The following is a 17,800-nucleotide window of genomic DNA, read 5'->3' on the forward strand; positions in this document are numbered from 1 at the left end:
AATAAAGTAAAGGAAAAAAAAAAGAATAATTTAACAATAAAAGTAGAATATTAAACTATAAAATAAAGATTAAAGATCACCTTCCGCGAAAATCCGATTTTTCTTGTTTTTTGTGGAATACAGTAGGTCTCTCCGAGTTGAATGTGTACACCTGCACATTAAACTGTTTTGCAGCCCCCATTGTCTGCAGGAGCTAAGCAAAGAAATCCCCCCTCCCCCCCTCCGAAAAACGGGTGAATTTTGAATTATCTTTCTGCCTACGTAGGCAGAAACTCACAGACCAGCCCACCTTGGCTCGAGAAACTCCCAGAGGCGGAGCTGAATCGACGCAACATCACGCTCATCAGTTAGGAGGTGGGAGGCAGTGAGCGGCAGAGCGGTGGAGTGGCGTCTCAGTGCTCCTAGCCAATCAGAGGAGAGATATTTGCATGCTGTTTGCATGTATGAATATTCATGAGCAAAGCTGGAATCCGGTCATTTTGGACACACCCCTAAAACAGTTCATTAAAAAAGAGCTATACAGAGACACCTGAGCACTTTTTTTTTACAAAAACGGCTCACATGTCATTCATTCATACTAGAGACCACAACTAGACATTTTAAAATGAAAGAAAAAACGACGGAAGGTGACCTTTAAAAGCCAGCTACTAAAAATCAAACTAAAAATCAAATAAGACCAAAAACAACCCAAAAACATAATGTTTTAAATAAATAAATAAACAAATAAAATAAAATCAACTATAAGAGTGCAATTACATCTGGTAGAAATCTGATTGTTGTGTGTGGTGGAATATGCACATTCACTTATTGAATGTTAATTATTAATGGTAGTTTGCTCGTATTATGAGTTTTAGGCGTGTGATTGGATTTGTATCTGTTTTAAATGCGTCTTGGCTGCTTTTCCATTTATGTGGGTTTTACATAGTTTTGGGTAATTCTAATACTTAATATATCATCTAATACATTCTTCTTTTATTTTTATTTTTAAGAAAGCAGAACTCTTATTACAGAATACAGTGGTATTATATTTTACAGGAATTATTTTGTATGCATGTAGAGAATCAATTTTAAGGGCTTTTATTATGAAAGCCAAAATGGAGGATTAGGCAAAATAGCTATCTGCTAACTGGTGGTGCTAAATGTTTGAAAGTCTGAAATAATGACTGATGTTTGATATCAGAATAATGATACTGTGTTAGATTAGAAGATTCTGCTATTCGATATGATGTGTGTATGGTGTGTCTATATTACTCTGGTCTTCAGTAGAGAATGTCAGAACATAAAATTTTCTAATCCTGTGTATTTCGTGTTCATATCTGAATTCTGGGTTTATACCTCAATTCTGTGATTAAATTTGTGTATAACGCATTGCAGGCCTATGAATGTAATCTGTGTACTATATAATGGTGACAAAGTGCAGCTGGGGGACTTAAGGGATGGCAGATGCCCCATATCCAGAGAAGTTCTAAAAGAGTGTGTGTTGCCTTGGTCAAAAAATAAATAAAAAAATACATAAATAAAAAGCCCTGATGGTATATAGGGTATATATAGGTTAAGATGGCAGGCTGCTGGTGCTGTGGGAGAGTTCTTTATGTCTCAGTCTGAGAAAGCGTTTGGTGGCTGTGCATTTGGAAGTGGGTCAGACTATGCAGAGCAGGATATACTGTATAGTTATTTAGACACTTCTGCAGAGACCTGTACAATTTATTAATGAAAACTGACCACTGTAGAGCAGCAAGACAGATCCAGTTTTCACTGGAATCTACAAAGAATGTAGGATCATGCTGCATGACTTTTACTATGTCCCATGTAAGATAAAGAACGCTGCACTGATCTGTGGGTTAAGCATATGAGCTCTCCTGCACTGAATATGGATGTGATTTCTTCTAAACTTTGTCTGTTCATATGGACAAATCTAGCCAGACACTGCCGGTCACGATAATTACCACTTGCAGTAGACAGCACAGTTGATGGCAATCAGAGATGTATAAAGTACTATAGACCCAGTACAAGTACTTTATCAAAATAGTGGTTTAAAATCAGTTTAGAAATTCAAGTAATTCACTCTTGATGAGTTCAGCACAGCTGTTAACTGAAAGCCTGAATTCCAGATGGCTCTACCTCATAAAGCTGACTGAGAAAATGTGCAAAGCCAAGATGTACAAAGCTGTCATCTAAGCAAGAGAATCTAAACTATAAAAAAAACACATTCTGGTTTGTTTAGAACCTTTTGTTCACTAAATAATTACGTATTTGTCACGACTAGTATTAATAAATATTAATAAATAATGAAAAAATACTGAATTTAAGGTGTGTTCAAACTTTTAGCTGGTACTCTACATGCACAAATATCATTTTAATATCTTTTTAATATGGTGCAAATGGTATGATTTTTTTTTTCTTTAGGAAACGGCTCTGGGAGGCCCAATCCTGTACAAGTTGTGAGGTGTTATCTTGTGAGTGAAGTTAAATACTGTCCGGCATGTGCATGGCAAAGTAACAGCCTGATAGTGTGTAACTAAAATAAGTTATAAAAGTATTTACCACCCACAGCGAACAGCACAGCCTATAGTAATGATTGTGATTAGTGGTGTCTGGCTAGAACTGCCCGTGCGAAAACACAAGCAAGTCTAACAGAAATCAAATCCACATTTAATGCATCACTGTATCTGAGAAGAGATTGGCCTGAGTTGGCAGCACAGTTTACATGTGTGGTGTCTCCACACTCTGATAACACTGGATCTGCTCTGATGGGATATCGAGCCTCTGTCACTATTAAGCTGCCATCTGGACTGTCACTGAAGTCCTTTAGTTTACCCCACATTACCATACCCATGACTTATTCATGCCCCATCTATTTGCGAACCTGCTTACATAAATAGATAGACCCTGATCTGGCCCGGAGAACTTTAAAAATTGTTCATAAAAGTAAACTTAATCTCAACCTGGGTTTAAACACTGTTTTTTATGTTTAAGAATCAGCACCACACTAAAATAAAAATCAAGACACAGGAACTAGTATTGTTGGAGCTCAGATCAGGGCCAAAAAAATTCAGCCAGACTATACCCGAGCCCTTGCACGTTCTGTCCAAGCCCAACGTGGCCTGGCCCTAGACGTTCAAGCCTGATTTAGTAAGTAGAGTTAAAACTGACCTTTTTTCCAGTTTTTCTTCCAATTAATATGGTCAATTGTCCCAACCATTCAGCTGCTAGTCAGCTGTATATGCCCAATCACTAGTGATACCTCAACACAAGTAGGGTGAAGACTAGCACATGCCTTCTCTGACATATAAGGTCAGCCACCGCCTCTTTTTGAACTGCTGCTAATGCAGCATTACAGAGTAGCATCACAGTGCTAACACTCTGAGGAAAGCGCAGCGACTCGGTTCTGATACATCAGCTCACAGACGCAGCCTTGTGCTGATCAGAAAGAGGCCAATTGAGGCCAATTGTGCTAAGTCAGGGCTCCGTCAGCTGATTGTGAGCTGCATGACTGGGATTCAAATTTAGCAAATCAGCACTTTAGACCACTGGACCACTCGGAGCCCCAAAACTGATCTTTTTAACAACAATTCTGAGTTCGAATGAGTGAAATCTGTTCACAATGATGTTAACAGAAGAAGCCTAGACCAATTAAAAAAAAAAAAAAGCACACACACAGGTCAAGTGTAAAGATGGTTTCTGTGTGTGTGTGATTGTGATTAGAGGAGGGATTAAGCAACAGATATTCTACTTGTGGCAACACGAGCTGCACAATCATGAGGCTTCCCTCCCTCCGTGTGTGTGTGTGAGATCATGTGCCCTGTTCCCGAGACAAGAAGATCTTGCCCACAGAGGGTGTGGTGGGTGCGATGGGACCCCCCTGCTCAGACATGCATCAGAATCTGGGATCTTAATGACACCCCCAAGAACCCGTTACATAAGAAGCTCCAGCCTTTAGAAATTTAGTCACGTCCGAGCAGAGCCGCAGCTAAACTGAATAATACATCTGTAGAACTAGACTGTCTCTCTCTTTCTCACACTCACACACACACACAAGAAAGCAATCTGTTTTGAACAGCTTACCCGAACACTGCTGGAGTGCAGGAGCGTATTCCTTGCTACAATGTTGCTACACGTATCTGAGCATCCCTAGAAATCATTGGGACACATTATGAAAAACACGTGATTTTATTCTGACAAACTACACTTTTTGTTTTATTGTAAACCTGACTGTTGCGCCCCTAAAGGTTAAGAATTAAGCCTTCATCATTGAATGCGAAGTGTCTTCTCTGTTCACCCAGACTATTCTAGCCAGATGCAGCCAGTCACAATCTTTACCACCCACTGTACTGTCCACTGGGGGCGGTAATGCCTTCTATGACATATTCCACAAGTACATACGTGACACTGTGGCTTAAGGAATGTTAAATGCCTGCACAACTTGACAGCCAGTGTTCAACTTCACTCACAACAGAACACCTCAAAACTTATACAGTTGTGGGTGTTCAAGATGTCTCCTTTAATACAGTATCATTTTAAATCAGTCAGCTTTATGAGGTAGAGTCACCTGGAATTCAGGCTTTCAGTTAACAGCTGTGCTGAACTCATCAAGAGTTAATTACTTGAATTTTTTGCCTCTTAATGTGTTTGAGAGCATCAGTTGTAAAGTAGTGAAAAGGTAGAGTTAAAGTTATACAGTGAATAGCTGAGTAAATTGAGTAATGTTCTAATCCAGATTATGAGAAGCAAAAACTACTCAACTAAGTAAAGAACTTTAAAGAGTCCTGAAGTGCAGTTGCAAAAGACCATCAAAAACATTATGATGAAACAGGCTCTCATCAGGACCGCCCCAGGAAAGGAAGAGCAAGAGTTTCTTCCAGTACACAGGATAAGTTTATTAGAGTTACCACACAAGTTCTACTTTTGCTTGACGAACAATAAACCCAAGGGTAGGGGTGGGCAATATTATATCGTATACAATATATCGTGACACAGAAATATCATGATATTAAAAATCCATATTGTGATAATAGGGCTGTTCTGTCTTAAAAGTAGTCTATTATTTACTGTGAAGCTTTAGGTGTATTTATTGTATAATTGTTTTAGTTTGCAGTTTATATGCATGCACTAAATATTCTGCAATATTATTTGCTGCATTATATTATTTTATGCTATATTATTTATTTTGCCATATTATTATGTGATTATTCTATTATACTATTATACTATATTCCTGAATAAATTATTTTTGTTTTCCTATATATCGTTATCGCAAAAATACCCTGAAATATCGTGATATTATTTTAGAGCCATACCGCCCACCCCTACCCAAGGGTATTTGTACTTTTACTTCAGGTGTTTTTTTAAAACCAGTACATTAACTTTTTACTAGACAGATAGAGAGATAGCGAGATAGATAGATAGATACTTTAGGTAGGTAATGAGGTCACATCACACATCTACTGGTTTATTATTACAACATTACCCTGGTTTCAGCAGCATTAGCATCATGTACTGTTCTTCCATCGGCAAGGCTTCATGTTTAAAACTGTGTAAAACTGTGTAACATCATAAAACTGTGCAAGTCTTACCCGCCAGCCTGCCGATCTGAAAAGGAAAACTGGCACGTTGGCATTTCTTAAACTCTACACACTCACACAGCGGCGACAGATACAGCCAAGCCCTCCCTCTCCGCCCCTCCAGCAGCATCCAATCACATGCACGAGCTCAGAAACCCTGTATACTGAGCCTTCAGACCATCACTACTCAACACCAGCAAACCCTCATGCATCTGCAAGCAATGGAGAGGAGGAGGCGAGCGCGAGAGTGAAGATTTTCTTAAACGAAAGTCAAAGTTCATAAATATAAAGCAGCTTCTCTCTTCTATACTGGAAGAAAAGCGTAGTATATTTTGACAACAGACAGAACCTCATCCTCATCCTTACAGAGACTGGGATTTTTTAAAATTATATTATTGACTTATTAATAGTGTACAATCTGCCTATTTAATGTCACTTTAAAGTATAGTAGATTAGAGCAGATTAGATTAGAGTAGATTAATGTAGAGTAAATTAGAGTAGATTAGATTAAAGTGGAGTAGATTATAGTAAAGTATATTAGAGTATGTTAGATTTGAGTAGATTACAGTAGATTAGATTACATTAGATTAAAGTAGAGAAGAGTATTTTAAAGTAGAGTACATTAAATTGCATTAGAGTAAATTAGATTAGATTATAGTAGATTAGATTAGAGTAGATTAATTTCAAGTAGATTACAGTAGAGTAGATTAGAGTAAAGTAGAGTAGAGTAGATTAAATTAGAGTACAGTAGAGTACTGTAGAGCAGAGTAGATTAGAAAATGCTAGATTAATTAGATTAAAATGATTTTTTTATGTATTTGCATGCTTATGTAAATGCATAATAAATTAATCATCAACAACAAATATAAAATCACCATGGCTGACTTATGCATGGATTACTAGTTAGATTTAGAGTAATTTATATAAATATAGTTTTTGGTGGTTCTTGGAAGCTGCTGGTAACTTTTGTTTAAGCATCTGCATTTTTTTTATTATATTTAATATAAACAACCGTTGGGTATATTTATATCAGTCACCAGGCACAGATCTGTGATGATGTATCATATGTGCATCTATTGTTTTATCTATTGTTTTATCACAGGCACTGCGAGAGAAAGGAGTAGAGGAGAAGAACTCGGAGGAGCGGGACGTTTCAGAGATATGATCAGAGCAGAGGACGGGCTGCAGCCAGCAGGACCAGGCACATTTACAAGCCAGAGGAGAAGATGAGGGCCATAGGTAAGAGGTAGGTCAGGGACTGGGCAGTCTATTAATAGGGAATCTGATTGGACAGTTGGACACTGAGCAGCTGCACCTCCTATTATAATCCATCACTGGGAGGTCAGCGCTCGACCAGTGCACTGTACGCTATGACCCCTGTGGTTCTCTGTGGCTTTATATTGGCGCATGCATCTCTGTACAAAACCGGGACCCCCGGGCCAAGAGCTGCCTCAGGGCATGCGGCCCACGGGGGACAGGCGCGTTCATACACACATAATATCTCACACACACACACTCGCACAACATCTCACACACACTCGCACAAAGAGAGAGAAGGCCATGAGAAGGACGTCCCCTGTGGCATTCAACGCTGCAGGCCTGAAGCTCTCTCCACACACACACGCACACGCACTGACACACACACACTGACACACACACACTGACACACACACACTGACACACACACACACAAACAAGTTTAGATGCACAAACCAAACGCTTTTCAAAAAAGGGGCAAAAGAAAAAGAGCAAAAGCCGAAAAAGAAACTTATGTCTAAAGAAGAGAAGAAGAAGCATACAGGAAAAAAAGCATCAGCAAAGGAAAAGAGAGAAAAGAAAAGAAGTGGGATGAGTTGCAGACAAACCTTCGGGCTCTGAGCTCTCTTTGAGGACGGCTTGCTTCAGCGGGCAGCAGAAGATTTCGTGACACTTAGCACGAAACGGGGAGCCTTTACTCCTTATATCCGCTGAATGGATGGAATCCTGCCGCAACATAATGTACTCCTGGGTACCGGGGGCAGCGTCATCCTGGACTGTGTTCGGGCCACAACAAAACGAACGCAGGGTTAGAAACGGAGAGAAAAGCGCTCAGAGCAACAGAAACCCAAACCCAACAGAACCAGAACAAAACAGAAGAGAAAGAGAAGAGAAACAGAACAGAGGGGGAAATGGCAAAGCATGATAAACAATCAAACAAACAAACAGCAACATCATCAACAACAACAGTCATATTTACAATAAAGAGAGAGAGAGACAGAGAGAGAGAGAGACAGACAGAATGAGAGAGACAGAAAGAGAGAGAGAGAGAGAGAGAGAGAGAGAGAGAGAGACAGACAGACAGAAAGAGAGAGACAGAAAGAGAGAGAGAGAGAGAGACAGACAGACAGAGAGAAGAGAAAAGTGTGCAAAGGTAGAAGAGAAAAAAGAAAGGAAAAATGAGCAAAAAGAAAGTAAGAAAACAAAAGAAAGTAAGAAAGAAAGAAAAAGAAAGAAAGAAAGAAAGAAAGGGACACCAAAAAAAATTCAAAGAGAAAAAGCGAGAAAAGAAAAAAAGAGTGAGCGAGGGACAGAGACAATCAGTAAAAAGAAAGAAAAAAAGAAAAAGAAAAAGAAAGAAAAAGAAAGGAAAGAAGAAAAAAGAGATTGAGATAAGGATAGAGAGAGATAGAGAAAGAGAGAGAGAGAAAGAGAGAGACAAAAAGGTGAAAGAAAGTAAGAAGACAAAATGACAAAAAGAAAGAAAAAAAAGAAAAGAAAAGAAAGGGATAGAGCGAATAAATAAATAAAAAAGCCAGAAGGGAAACAGAAATACAAAAAGAGAAAGAAAGAAAAAGGAAAGTATAGAAAATAGAAGAAAGCAAGTAAATTAAAGATTTAGAAAAAGACAGAGAAAGAAAAATAAATAAAACGGAAGGAAGCGTCAGTGAAGGACAGAAAGAGAGAAAGAAAGAAAGAAAAAGTGAGGGAGTGAAAGGAGGTTAGAGAAAGATAAACGTAATTACAGTAAATCAGAGTGAGAGTGAGTCGGATGGCAGTAGGCTGGTAGTTAGTTGGTTATTGTGGGCAGTGTGGGGATGGGGGCGGGGTTTTGGGGGGTAAATCTGAGCAGGTCAGAGGGAGGCGGGCTCATCCAGCTCGGAGCTCCGCCCCTTGCGTCGGTGTCCTCTGGCTCAGGAGGCGTGGCTATGAGCATGGCAGTGGGGATGGAGAGTACCCCCCCATGCATTTGCCCTCTGGGGGGCAGCGTTCAGTCACGGGCACTCTGGGAACTCCGGCCGTTCCACAGAACAGGAAATCAGAAATCAGGCATTCGGATGCAGAGCATGCACTAGAACCAGTCTAGAACCAGATAGATGCACACGCTTCTCCAGGCACTTTTCATGCACATTCTGTACGCAGCAGGTCGTTGCTGAGCGGAGGGCAGTGATTGGTCAGTGACACTGCGTTGGTCATGCACAGATGGGCAGCTGTCGTTGCCATACGCTGGTAATGGACTCATGCAGGGTAGCACTCCTGAACCTGGCTAAGCTCTGAGTGTAGCTGCTATGACTGCTATATTACTGTCTGTAAAGCCTGTACAGAAGAAACCGGCTGTGTCTTTTTCTTCCAAACTTCTTTAGGAGATCAGATTGAATATTTATATGCATAAAGAAAATCTCACACACACAAAAACACGCACACATACACACACACACATATAAAGAAAAGCATTACTGGGACTGGCAACGCATTTGATGGATGGAGAGACCTTCAACCCCAGAAGGACTACAAGACGGATGCGGAAGCTGACTAATTTTCTCCTTAACAGGTAAGCACTGAGCTTCAGCTAAGGTTTGCTACTTGTAGCTACGTAATTGATCACGTCCACAAGTACGAATAAGTATTTTTTGAGCATTTTTCGAGTGTCATACTTGTATATTTGTGATAGGTAAAGTGATCCAGACTAATGCTGGAGAAAGAAAGTGTGCAAAGGTAGAAGGGAAAATGAACAAAAAGAAAGAAAGAAAGAAAGAAGATTTCGAGAAACAAAAAGAGAAAAAGTGAGAAGAGAAAAAAAGAAAGTGAGTAAAGGATAGAGACAATCAGTAAATAAGAAAAAAAAAGAAAGAAAGGGAGTGAAGGATGGAGAGAGAGAGAGACAAAAAAAAGTCATTTCAACATTCGAGTTGAACAAAAACTTGAATGTTTTATGCTTCTTTTATGCATTCTTTGTATGTTCTGAACCTGGCAACCCGTGAGAGATTATTGGGTGGATTATTGAAATATTTTTTTGGAAATAGGATATGTGAAGATATTTTTAAAGGTTAAAATAAATGGATATAAAGGTTCTTCACACTCACATCTTTCAAAAACCTCTCTCTTAATAAAACAAAAAAAACATAGCTCTTCCATAGCATCATTCACTAAAGCCTTTGTCGCACCTTAATCTCCTCCAGCTAAGAAGGTCAGCTGACCCCTGTAAATTTTTATGAGCATGTTCAAATGAGAACCGAAGCACTTTACCACAGAACAGCGCATCTCACACAGGCCCGATTACATAACCGCTTTCAGGCCTCCGCAAACCGGCTCCTGCTACCACTGCTAACATCTAATTAACAGGAACATTCATCTTTGACCTGGCCAAGTTTTTATGGATGACAAGGTAAAAAAGAAACAGCACATAAGATCCTACAGCACAAATAGTACTTTATAGTATACACAGGGGTTGGACAATGAAACTGAAACACCTGTCATTTTACTGCGGGAGGTTTCATGGCTAAATTGGAGCAGTCTGTTCAAAAGAGGACAAATTGTTGGTGCACGTCTTGCTGGCGCATCTGTGACCAACACAGCAAGTCTTTGTGATGTATCAAGAGCCACGGTATCCAGGGTAATGTCAGCATACCACAAAGAAGGATCAACCACATCCAACAGGATTAACTGTGGACGCTGTAAGAGGAAGCTGTCTGAAAGGGATGTTCGGGTGCTAACCCGGATTGTATCCAAAAAACATAAAACCACGGCTGATCAAATCACGACAGAATTCAATGTGCACCTCAACTCTCCTGTTTCAACCAGAACTGTCCATCGAGACAATAAATTACTGTAGTCTAAAACTAGGTGTTTCAATTTCATTTTCCAGCCCCTGTATCTGTAGTATTAACAAGTTTCCAATGCTAAACTGAATCTTAAAACTGTACAAGAAAAAGTCACTTGACTTTATACCACAGTTGGGATGTTTCCTGGCCTGGTATTGGTCAAAAATTACTTTGCTACATGACAATATTTGGATTGATGTTGTCCCTGATCTACTGCTTGACTTTGGCCCAATCCCATTTCACCCCTTGGCCTTACCACTTACCCCTACACCTTGTTTTCGAATGTAAACCTTCCTCCTCGAAATCCACACCCTAATTATTTAGACAACCCTTCAAGAACCTGATACGTCATCTGGAGTGCTCAAGTTCAGTAACCTAGCTGCTGCTGGCTAACAAGTTAACTTTATGTCTTCAGAAAGAGGGCAAGTAGTGCAGAAATGACTAATTACTGTCCATTCCTTAATTTCTCTTATTTGTCTGTTCCGCCTTAAATGTTGCATTCTCTGCCATCTGTTGCACCATTTAAGGTGTAACAGGAAAGTTAGCTAGCTAGCTACCTTCTGAGACAAACTACTAGTTATCTTTATGCTTGTTATGAAGCATAATTACCAAATGAAATGGCCTTAGGGTGCTTTTACAAGCACTATTTTTTTTTTTGTTTGTTTGGTCCCAGAAGGACTACAAGGATAGAAGTAGTTTGAAAGAGAGTCAGATTTTGACAGAGCTAGAATTTGTCTAAATGCCTTTTAAAGCAACTTGCCGAACTCATAGCATAACATTCTCACAAACCAATTAATATAAATGCATAAAGAGACTGCGCCCACAGAGCTGATGAAAACATGAAATAGTAAAATGTTATTTAGTACGCTCACTAAACTGCGGTGTGAAAATGCCCTTGCTCTACACCCACCCTAGGTCTTTTCATAATGATTAGCTCATTCAACCTACATTTCCATGAGCTAAAACATATTTTAAAAAGCCTGTTTTTCATATTGATATTTTAAACAGAGAGCTACTGCTAGCAAACATGCTCAATGGCTTTGAAAGTAGCAGAATGAGCACACATCCAGACTCACACACACACACACACACACACACACACACACACTCACTCACTTTGGAACTAATTTAGCTCTGGTGAAATCTAAAGGCATTGGCAGGTGTCGTACTCTATTTAAAGATCAGCGCCGGCCCTGAAATCTCTCTCTGAAGTTGAGTTTAGAGGAAGCTGGCGAGACGGCCTTGTTTACCATTCTTAGAAACTAGGAGAATGTTTATTTAAATAAATAAACAGCGCAGATTTTAGAAAATCACACTGTCAGACTGGCATCTGCTTGCCGGGACTTGCGGTGGCGACAGACGCTGAATGCGCTAAGGTTTTCTAAAATAATCTGGAGGTGTTTATGAGCAGAGCTGCTGGGTGTTAAAGAGTCTGATTATGCTGTTCTCTGAGGAGAGAGAGAGAGAGAGAGAGAGAGAGAGAGAGAGAGAGAGAGAGAGAGATGGATTTCCTGGTGAAGCAGCAGAATCAGTAGTTCTAGAGTATTTCATCCTGGAGAGATCATCAGCTGGGCACCTCAGGCCTGCTGTTTCTCAAGCTTCCTTTAGCTCACTTAGTCCAAGACATCTGGGAATATTTGATAAAGTACCGTCTCACTGTTACAGGAGTCAGCCAGTATGCTTAAAAATCTTCCTAAAATGTTTTTAGATCTGGATAATTCAAGTGTAGACCACAACCCAGTATTCTCTACTCAACTTCTTCACTGGTTTATTTCATGTTGATACTGAGAGGCATGTTAAAGCATTGCATAACTACAGTATATAGAAAAGACTGTAGTTGGCTACAGGTTGAAATAATCCTCACAACTAAGAAATGCACAAATAATTAGGATAATGTGGATTTAGATACAGATACAGTATTTTAGTACTTAAGTACAGTAGTTAGTGAAGTAAAAATAATACTCCAGTAGATACAGATACAGCATTTTAGTACTTAAGTACAGTAGTTAGTGAAGTAAAAATAATACTCCAGTATTTTAGTACTTAAATACAGTAGTTAGTAAAGTACAAATAATACTCCAGTAGATACAGATACAGTATTCTAGTACTTAAGTACAGTAGTTAGTGAAGTAAAAATAATACTCCAGTAGATACAGATACAGCATTTTAGTACTTAAGTACAGTAGTTAGTGAAGTAAAAATAATACTCCAGTAGATACAGATACAGTATTTTAGTACTTAAATACAGTAGTTAGTAAAGTACAAATAATACTCCAGTAGATACAGATACAGTATTTTAGTACTTAAGTACAGTAGTGAAGTAAAAATAATACTCCAGTAGATACAGATAGTATTTTAGTACTTAAGTACAGTAGTTAGTGAAGTAAAAATAATACTCCAGTAGATACAGATACAGCATTTTAGTGCTTAAGTACAGTAGTGAAGTAAAAATAATACTCCAGTAGATACAGATACAGTATTTTAGTGCTTAAGTACAGTAGTGAAGTAAAAATAATACTCCAGTAGATACAGATACAGTATTTTAGTACTTAAATACAGTAGTTAGTAAAGTACAAATAATACTCCAGTAGATACAGATACAGTATTTTAGTACTTAAGTACAGTAGTGAAGTAAAAATAATACTCCAGTAGATACAGATAGTATTTTAGTACTTAAGTACAGTAGTTAGTGAAGTAAAAATAATACTCCAGTAGATACAGATACAGCATTTTAGTGCTTAAGTACAGTAGTGAAGTAAAAATAATACTCCAGTAGATACAGATACAGTATTTTAGTACTTAAGTACAGTAGTGAAGTAAAAATAATACTCCAGTAGATACAGATAGTATTTTAGTACTTAAGTACAGTAGTTAGTGAAGTAAAAATAATACTCCAGTAGATACAGATACAGCATTTTAGTGCTTAAGTACAGTAGCGAAGTATAAATAATACTCCAGTAGATACAGATACAGTATTTTAGTACTTAAGTACAGTAGTGAAGTATAAATAATACTCCAGTAGCGTTCAGATACAGTATTTTAGTACTTAAATATAGTAGTGAAGTATAAATAATACTCCAGTAGATACAGATACAGCATTTTAGTACTTAAGTACAGTAGTTAGTAAAGTAAAAATAATACTCAAGTAGCGTTTAGATACAGTATTTTTGTACTTAAGTACAGTAGTGACGTAAAATTAATATTTCAGTAGATACAGATACAGTATTTTAGTACTTAAGTACAGTGGCTGATCACTATTACTGGTTACTTGTTAAGAGTATCACTGATTTAGCAAGTCTGTATCACATGGCCAATGGTGGAATGAATGGCCCATATGCTTCCTCCAGGAAATCCAGATGTGATTACATACTGATGTTGTTTTGTAGGTGTATAGAGTAAATTCCCCACAGAGCTGAAGTGTACTGTGGTATTTTCTATAACTCCTCCAGGGACTGCTTTAGAGGGAAAAGCCACGTTCCTTTAAAGGACTAAAAGAACTTAAATCCCTTCACTTCTCAAAACCCTCTGAATTCTTAATTCCTCCCGTGGTTATTAATGACCGCATTAACTGCAGGCTCATCAGAGGCAATAAAAATGAGATATGGAGGTTGGTTCAGGCCCTGCTGGTGCAGTTCTTTACGGCCTGCCAGGCAGCGCAGTGGAGAGCAGCGGGTATATACGCGGAATATAGAGCGTACACTGAGGCTGTGAGCAGTCTGATGGATGGGCGGTTCATCAAAGGTTTTTGCTCCCTATCAGCCATGCCTCTCAAAATGAGCTGTCAGCCTGAAGCCTGATGGGCCTTAATCTACAGCTCCTGTCCCCCGCCATATCTGGATAGTGTGGACAGATGTCCTTGTCCGTGGTGCTGAAAGCCTGAATCTAGGAGGCCTGGAAGACGAGCCAAGAGTTAAATGATGGAAATCAAAGTTCTTCACCTCCAACAGATCACAAATTCCTCAATCTAACCCAAAGACGTCAGTCAACGACAGTGATTAGTGGTAGTTTATTCCTTAATCCCATGGAGCTGCTCATGAGCTATAGCGTGTCAAACATCACAACAGCCAATACATCAAGTTCTCTAACCAGACGAGCTTCAAGGATGAGGATGACGTCCGCGTCAAGTCTCAGAATGATGAGCGCAGTTCAGTCATGCAGGCCAACAGCACGGCGGAAAATTGGGGTTACGGAGTTTAAGTGGTATGAAGGATTTACGAGAGAAGTGTCTCAGTTCGGACAGTTTACATTTACATCAAGACCTTGGCCATCATATCAATGTATACTATATGACACCTTGATGAACTGTGTATGATGGTATGAATCTCAGTACATATGGTCACACTGTCATAAACCTATATCAAACCTTTTTTTTGATGTTTAACACTTTATATGTCCAAATATTTGTGGACACCTCTTCTATCAAATAGATACAGATACTTTAAGTTCTGTACATTTAATGCTAGTGCCAAATATGAGCTGCCAACAGAATAGGACTCTCTGTAGCAGATCCACTTGAACCTACATGTATCTGTACCACTTCTAATCCTAGGCATGGGCTATATATATCATAAGGGTTTGCATTGACCTGTGTAGATAACTATGTTTCCTGAAATGTTAGTGTTCAATCCAATAATATAGAATGTAATGAGATAGTGTTAGTAGTTATGGATGAAGAGAGATGGTGATCACCCAAGATCCTGAGTTGCTAAATGCTCTTGTGACTAAATGCAATCAAATCGTAGAAGAAGTGGAAGTCCTTCCTCTACAGTAAAGAGAGTTACTCCAACAAAAGCCAGATAAAAAGAGGCTATTAACAAATAATGAGCCAGTGTCCCAATACTTTTGTCTGTACAGTGTATCGGAGTTAAGTAGAGCTTTACTCTCTCTTTAATAATAGTAATAAAAATATCCAAGGGTGTTTCTGCTTATTCTCCTTTACAGTGTAAAGATCTGTTGGTTTGAGGGAAAGTGTTGCTAATGCTTAAAACAAAGAACTAAATGCCCCTAGAGTCCATCCCTCAACGTCACTGAATGTGTTTGATATTAACATAATGAGTAATAAAGGTTCAGGGCAGGCATATTAGACATTAAACATTGGTTGATATTAAACTACAATTCTTCAAGTGATGGGACAAGAAATAGTATGGTGACCCATGACTTGTGCCATGTCCCATGCAAGCTAATGCCTTCATCATAATCATTACAACCCTCTGCGCTGTCCACTCTGGGTGATATTGCCTTCTGTGACATATACATGGTACACATGACAACTATCATGTCCCTCTTCCAAACTCCCATAATACAAGTTGGCCAGTCATAAAACAAGCTTACTCACAAGATAATACCTCACAATATATACAGTAGAGGGTATTCCCAAGTTATCCACTGAGGTAACACTTCATTATCAATTTACACACTTAAAATCCATGACTTTTTTTTTTTTACAGGAATCCACAGGATAGCCTCTTTCTCAAGCACATGTACAGTGAGTAGCTGAACTAAAGATCAGAATGGAGTAAAAGTGTAAAAGTGTTGGGTCACTTTAATGAGCCGTCTGATGTGTTTGATAAGCTCATTGGAAAACTGCAGCACAAATAAGCTGCTGGCGCTCCACCAAAACAAACGATGAGTATTTCTACCGAGAGCCGGAGCTCAGCTCATCCCACTGTATAGTCTGAAATAATAATGTGAGGCTGAGGTGGGAAACTTAGAGCATCACATCGCTTATGTCAGTAAGGCCTGTAATTGGTGTCTATACCACTGTCCCTCCGATGCCTGCAATTTTCTCTTGGTTTCCTTAATAATAGGCCAATTTTATCAGTCCTGCTGCCGGATTTCTGAACGTTTTATTTATGGAAATGTTAAAGGTCATACCCAGACGATTACATGAGCAATTTGGTCTCCTGCCTCCAGAATCTCCCATAATGTTGACACAGTGCACAGCATTAAAATATTCTAGACATTATGAGTTGGGAACTGACGTCAGTACTTAAAAAAAAAAAAAAAAAAAAAAGATACTGACCAAATTATATATACACTGAACTCTCTCTATTGCAAATGTGTGTTTAAATTTAGTGGAGCCATAGTCATTAAAATACTTTTACAAGGATTTCTCAGGGTATGTTCATAGATTAATTGGTCATAGATTGAATTCCTTTAGGCAGCAGTGCTGATCATTCTGCTTAGATCCTGTTATTAAATGATTATTGGTTAGTGAGGATGGGTCTCTGCTGACAACTTTCATGGAGATGCGGATTTCATTTTCCAGCAGGACTTGGCACTAGGGGTGGGCGATATGGCCCTAAAATAATAGATCACTCTGTGTGTGATACATCTATATAATATATGAGTTTTACATTTCAAACTGAATTACTGAAATAAAGTAACTTTTCAATGATATTCATCATTGGTTTTTTTTGAGATGCAGTCATGGACAATGGAGCCAGAGTCAACACAATAGACAACACTACTACTGAGTACTGATTTATGTCAAATCAATCAGTGCCAAATTACAGATCAAGCGTACAAAAAAAAAAAAAACGGTTTGAACAGTTGTTAAACATCTTTACAAAGATCCGATAAAGCCCATACTTGACTTCCCATTCAGAGAGAACAAACAGATTAACAGTACAGAGAGAACTGCTGGTCAGTGAGATATCCTTATCACCTTATCACAGCTAACACTCATCACAGACAGCTCTTCAGCTGAGTCAACACTCAACAGACACAGAACCCCACACAGTCCACACACATTTACACACACACACACACACACACACACACTCGGGTACATGTGCAGCAGCGGACCACTGATGTAGACTACAACCACAGTGATAATAAACCAAATGAATTTATACTATAATATATTAAATTATTATTTAAAGGGCCTGACAGCGGTTGGAAGTGGAAGATAATTTAGTTCGATAATCTGCTCTTACCATTTGTTGGAGGGGAAAAGAGGAATAGAGGAAAAAGCCAAGAGAGGTGTTTATTTCCAGCGTGCAGCTTTATTTCATCTTAAATGGTGCAGCAGTTTCATCCAAGCAGTGTGATTGTGTGAATATAGTGGGAGCATTTAAGGTGGATCTCAAACTTTGTCTAACTTAACTTAGCACTTTTTAAGGTGGAAAAGAATAATAAGGAACTTTCAGAGTGTGTTGG

General features: G+C 38.8%; 1 protein-coding gene across 5 annotated transcripts in view; it reads right to left on the reverse strand.

Annotated features, from left to right (window-relative positions):
* The window catches only part of fgf13a (fibroblast growth factor 13a), a 231,941-nt gene that overhangs the window by 106,647 nt on the left and 107,494 nt on the right, over window positions 1-17,800 (reverse strand). For 4 of the 5 annotated variants that reach the window (XM_022684256.2, XM_022684257.2, XM_022684255.2 and 1 more), the window contains exon 3: window positions 7,427-7,594. The exons of the other annotated variant lie outside the window; for it this stretch is intronic. In XM_022684256.2, coding sequence (XP_022539977.2) covers window positions 7,427-7,594 — 168 coding nt within the window. The remainder of the gene's footprint in view (window positions 1-7,426; window positions 7,595-17,800) is intronic. 5 annotated transcript variants of the gene reach the window in all.

The sequence above is a fragment of the Astyanax mexicanus genome, chromosome 10 (assembly GCF_023375975.1).
Source record: "Astyanax mexicanus isolate ESR-SI-001 chromosome 10, AstMex3_surface, whole genome shotgun sequence".
NCBI lineage: Eukaryota > Metazoa > Chordata > Actinopteri > Characiformes > Acestrorhamphidae > Astyanax > Astyanax mexicanus.